Here is a 6000-nt window from a genome sequence, read left to right as displayed (position 1 = left end):
ATAATTCAAACTCTTGTTTAATCAGGGGTTTTCTCACAGCAATATTACAGTTACAATTTTCAGGATTTACAGCTGAAAAAACTCACTGCCATTAATAAATAAGTAAACATTTTGAAATTGGTCTACATATTTGCAGATTAGTTTACACATTTGTGGATCTTTTTACACATTTGTGGATCTGTGTACACATATTCAAATAGTTTCTCCACAATAATAACTCCATAACGATAAACATTTTTCCATCTATAGTACGACAATCACAAAATAGCATAAAGATGACTTGAATCACACAGCTACTTGCTGACTTTGCAGGGGTTACATTAAACCATACCCTTGAATCTACATTATTTTTGATTGGCTGAATAGGAAGGAGACATTTTTTTTGACATTTACATACAATGATAAATATTTGTGTGTGCATTGACAAATATTTCTGTGGATAGTCATTTATATAAAACATTGCATTAAAAGTTCCTTCTGTGTGCATTCATGAATATTGAGACTTATCAAACTCCATAGTTTTCTGTAGCTCTAATAGAGATCTAATTTGTGCTCACGCTGCAGTAGACATTTAATATACCTGAGCTGTCTTGAAAAGCAGGCCCCAATTGGTTCACTTGAGGTTCTTAATTTTCTTTACAATATTAAAAATATTGTTCTAAATGCAGCCCAATCAGTTTGAACCCTGTATCTAGAAATGTCCCCAGCCCAGCAATAATTTGCATTAAGCTTGTATCATTAGAAACTTGGTAGTATTTTTGAATGGTTGTGCATCCCGCACTCATTTCCTCCTGAGACTGGAAAGATCTGTATTTGTTGGAGCTTCCGATGACGCAAAAATCATAATTTTACTAGTAGCTCTACGAGCCCCAATATAGCAATGAGGTGGCTGCTGCCGACAGGCCGGTCTTCTACCTCGGCAGCCGCAGCAGAAGACCAGAAGGCTCGAGCTGGGGCGGACTGGTGGTGTCGGTGCTCTCACTGTTTGCCTCTGGACACAGACATAGAGTCTGTTTTCTACCAGGAATTTCCAAGATGCCAATTCCTTCAGGAAGAAATCTCGGAATCAATTGAGATTGAAACTGCCGTATGTGTTTTAGTAAATATCTGTAAATAGAGCATCATAGCTTCAGTGGGAGTGGCCTGCGGTGCTGTGAATTCTGATATTTGGTGTCTTTCATCCACATGAGCCAAAAAGACACTTTCTGCCTTTTCTTGGTCAAGAAGGCACCAACTTCAAAATGTATTTCACATTTCTACTACATCCATGATTCAATGTCAATACAGATTCATGTTTCAACGAGTGAAGTATCCCTTTAACATCTTCAACATTAAGCATAACTTTATAAACCATAAATCCTTCTGCCTGTCAATGAGATTCTTAATCTCAATGAGGTTTTCCTAGTTAAAAACATATTCCATATGTACAGGGGCTGACCCACTGGGTCAGGTGACCTTGTGGATAATTGCCTTTAAGACCATATACCTTTGAGGTGGGGGTTGATAGCATAAGAGCACCTGTGCATCCCCATTGTCACTGATCATTTTGAATTGATCGTTTGTGTGAATTGAAAATGTGAGAGAAAGTGAGTTAGGAGAAGACTGTCTTTGCCACTTACTGGTGTGGAAGAGAGAGTGGCTGTTTACTCCACATATGCCCGCTGTTTTTCATGCTGTCAGCATTCAGTGTTTCTCACACTCCATGCCTTGCATATTATTCTGACAAGGGACTGACGCACCACAGGTTTGAAACCTAGCCAACTAATTCTGTGGATTGTGAGTACACAAAAATGTAAGTTCCTGGAGTATTAAGTTTGCCTGTGCTGCGCTCCTGTATTTAACCAGACTAGTGCAGCCCTCATGTTCCCTTTGGGCTCTTTGCTCGGGAAGCCTAGCTGACCAATTTTATGCAATTTAAGGATAAAGAAAACACTATTCTTAAAATGATGTACTATTTGCCAGCACAGCCCTTAACAGAGTCCCTCCCCATCCTTCTTCAGGAGGACTAAGCCTCGCTAAGATGCTCTTTTTATACACAATCACGCTACTGACCTTTCCAAGTTTACCTTATCAACTAAAATGTTCCATCAGCTGTTTTTTTGTTACCACTGTCCCAACTGTTTGAAACATGTCAGAATGAAATTCAAAACAAAAATAAGTTTCCGTCACAACATTTAATAAATTGTCTTTGTGCAATTTTTATTTAATATGGGTTTCCACGTATTTCAAAGCATAATACCAAAGAGAAGCTCTTTGTTTTTCTGCAGAGATAGTCAACAAACCCTTCTCGCAACAGAAGAGTAAACAGGTATGGAAGGGGTTAAGAAACTGATGTGAGGTCTTAATGACCAAGAGATTTGACATTTCAACACTCACATCTCATTAGGCCTTCAAGTGATTTTTTGTACCAAATTTAAAGCATTTCTCTAAAAGGCTTCCCTGAGATATCTCAATCTCACAATTACAATTTGGGTGCCATATTAGGATATTATCTCCAGGCATTCCTTCCAGGCATTCTCCTTAAAGCCCTGTGATTTGTTGCATTGGACTGATCGGGCTTTAAGCCCTAACATTGAAATGTAATGCTCTTTTCATTACCTGATTAATCCTGAACTTGCAATTTAACATTAAAGATATTACTATCGCTATCTGTTCCCCTGTGTGCTGCAAGTGGGAACAAAAAACCACCTGTCACAATAAGTCTAATTATAGTCTGTGGCATCTCCTCTCAATACTAACAGCCCACAAGTGGAACAAAATGTTAAAACATATATCTATATATGCCTGCATGTAGTGTGAGAAACAAAGAAGAAGTCTTCTTTGTGGTCGGTTTTAGAATTGAAAGTGAGCTATACATGTTTTTTTGTGTCATGCTGTGGTTGACTAGATGTCTCCTCTGTTTGTATCTGGAAAGCATCTCTTGTATATAAGCATTTATTCTGAAGTAGCGTGACAGAAAGATGTATGTGGTTTCAGTCAAAGGGAACCACAGGTACAGAAAACCTGCTGCAGTGTGGAAAGAGTGTTGTAGGTCTTCACAGACAGTAATGCTTCAAACATGCAGTCAACTGGAAACTGAGGCTTAAACAAAGAAGCAGAAGTCTAATAAAAGTTTGTATTCTTTAATAGTGCTATATGCAAGTTGTCTTTCTTGTATGATTGCAAAAGGAAAAATCATAAATATATTTATCTGTAAACGGCATATTAGTTCATATTAATGTTGTATTCATCCCTGGCCAGTCTTAGCATATTTCATTAATTCCACTGTGAGTAGTTTTTACACAAAATCATGTGTAAAGTACACTGTAAAACCCAAACAACTCAATAAAATAGTTGAAACTCATTACATCAAAAACCTTAAGTGATACTAACTCTCTTTTGTATGTTACAGTAACAAGTACATTTTACTTGTTTAGTTTTTACTGTACAAGTAAAAGTTTTTACTGCAAACTCATTTTTTTACTTTACTATAAATGATTTATGATCTGTGTAAGAAATTGGTGACATTATACATCAACTTAACATTTTTAAGTTGCATTGAGCTGCAAAAGCTGTCCTATACTGTAATTAAAAACAGATTTATTCTTACTTACCTCTTAGTAATTAAGTGTTCCCCTTCTTTAGACATTTTTAAGACCAGACTGAAGCCACACTTTTTAGCCCCCTAAGCATTTCAGTGCCTTAAGATCGCCCACCATTCCACCTCTTAGTTTCCTGTGGTCCCAAAGGTCGAATGTGTATGTTTCTTCATCCTATTTTACTGTTCAGCACTTTGGTCATCTCTGGTTGTATGTATTTGATTTGAAGTGGAAATACTCTATCATCTGCATAAAGTTGAAATTGACAGTTGGAACAAATTTGTGGATGATCCTTAATAAAAATATATAACAGTAACAGACCTAAGGGAGCCTTAAGGTACACCTTTTCCATGATCATAAATCTGATTGCATGTCTTGAAGAGCGACACACACTGATGTCTGTGATGAAGGCAGGCGTCAAACCCGAGCAGAAAAAATACAATTTAAACTGCTTACATGATATAAAGATTAAAGACAACCTTAAAATAAAAATAAAAACTGACCACTGCTACTCCATGTTTAGTCTGAATCAAGACAGTGAGCTGTATAGGATCATAAATATATTTATCTGTAAACGGCATATTAGCTCATATTAATGTTGTATTCATCACTGGCCGGTCTTAGCATATTTCATTAATTCCACTGTGAGGAGTTTTTGATACATTTTCAAACAGTCCCAGTTTAAGACTGATGTACTTATTTGTCTAACGGACAATAAAAGTGTAGATAAACCACTTTGTCATCAGCGGGTGCAAAAACAAGAAAAAAATTAACAATATAGTGTTGAATTAGCAAATAAAATGAAATGAAAAAAATCTATTTGGTCTTGTTTATATATTGCAGAAGTCTTAGTGTAATATAAAGCTGTAACATGAAATTACAATTCCCTGTCTCTTTAATTGCCCCTCCCTCTGTCCCTCTCTCTCTCACACACTCTCAATCTCTCTCTCTCTTCTCACTTGCTCCTCTTTGCTCTCTCTCGCTCTCAATCGACTATTATTCACTAATATTGTGTTCAGCAACTTCTCTGTTTGTCCAGGTAATCTGGAACCGGAGGACCGAGGGACTTTGTGTGTCAGATAAAAGCAGCTTTTACTGATCACAGGATGTATGTCTTCATGTTACTGTAATGGAGTTGCAGATGACGATCATCTTCATCTTTTTCTGTAAGTTGGCACAGTAAGTGATGCATGTATTTAAGATGATGATGTTTACCCCCGTCTTGGACAATGAGAAACTCAACTAAACACCTTTCTGATTTCTGTTTGTACGAGAGGATTATTTCATCTAATGCACCTACAAACGGTTTTACACATCAAGAAAGTAATACAGAATTGATGCAGAGCAACAACATGTATAAAATACACTGTAAAACAATTGACAATTTATTTATTTATTTTTGTCTAATTTGACAGTTGGAACAAATTTGTGGATGATCCTTAATAAAAATATAAAACAGTAACAGACCTACGGGAGCCTTAAGGTACACCTTTTCCATGATCATAAATCTGATTGCATGTCTTGAAGAGCGACACACACTGATGTCTGTGATGAAGGCAGGCGTCAAACCCGAGCAGAAAAAATACAATTTAAACTGCTTACATGATCCCGAAGTAGTGATTTGTATGTGTATGTAATGTGACATGAGCTGACATGACCAAAAGTCTGGCCTCCACATTGTCCAATAATTACTGATAATATACATCAGAAGGGCAGCATCTATCTCTGACAATGCTTACTAGAAAAATAGACGATTAACTAAGCTTGTAAAAAACTTTAGCTGTTAGCTACAAAGCTTACGGTATTATAGTAAGATTCAAAGTTAATAACATGTCAAACATTTAAAAAGAAAAGATTTTAACTATTTTAAAAATGTAAACTAGCTATCCATCATTTTTGTTATTCCCAAGTCATTATCAAGATGTTTTAAAATAAAGGCTGTGATTTATCCATGATTTGGACTTGAGTCCCAGTCTTGCAATTTATGCTCGCTCAACCCCTCTGGCTCTAGACCTTCAAGTGACGTCCACCCTTTTAATGCTGTTATAAATATAGACACTGTGCAGTTTACCTCTTTCCTAACTATCTTGCATCTGACACAACCTTGGGAAGTTTCTACTCAAGCTTAATCCTTGATAGAGGTCACTGATCTCAAAGATCTGTACATCTACTACTACTTCATGGGGGTTCATGCAGGGAGGCATGACATTTACAGAGGAGGGTTGGCAAAGGGCTTTAAGGACCCACACAAGCGCTCTTTGCTCGACTAGGTACTATACAGTCCTGAAAAGGGTTCTCTTTATTAAAGCCAGGTTGTCTGAAATGAAAGTGTGACAGATTTCAAACATCCCCATGCAACTTAAATAACATGTCTTCTTCATGGTCAAAGTTATCAAACCTCTGGCGTAACTATTTTGAGACT

The 6000-nt window shown here is 36.9% G+C and overlaps 1 protein-coding gene across 3 annotated transcripts in view; it reads left to right on the top strand.

Moving 5' to 3' along the window:
- The first annotated feature begins 4530 nt into the window (after window positions 1–4530).
- Window positions 4531–6000, top strand: part of LOC136177184 (signaling lymphocytic activation molecule-like) — a 38977-nt gene continuing 37507 nt past the window's right edge. For all 3 annotated transcript variants that reach the window (XR_010664828.1, XM_065948705.1, XM_065948737.1), the window contains exon 1: window positions 4531–4744. Coding sequence is in view for 2 of the 3 variants with exons in the window: in XM_065948705.1 (XP_065804777.1) it covers window positions 4708–4744 (37 nt within the window). In the remaining variant the exon portion in view is untranslated. The remainder of the gene's footprint in view (window positions 4745–6000) is intronic.

Source organism: Labrus bergylta, chromosome 1 (assembly GCF_963930695.1).
Source record: "Labrus bergylta chromosome 1, fLabBer1.1, whole genome shotgun sequence".
NCBI lineage: Eukaryota > Metazoa > Chordata > Actinopteri > Labriformes > Labridae > Labrus > Labrus bergylta.
The sequence above is the reverse complement of the archived record's forward strand: the minus strand, read 5'-3'. Positions and strand labels throughout refer to the sequence as shown.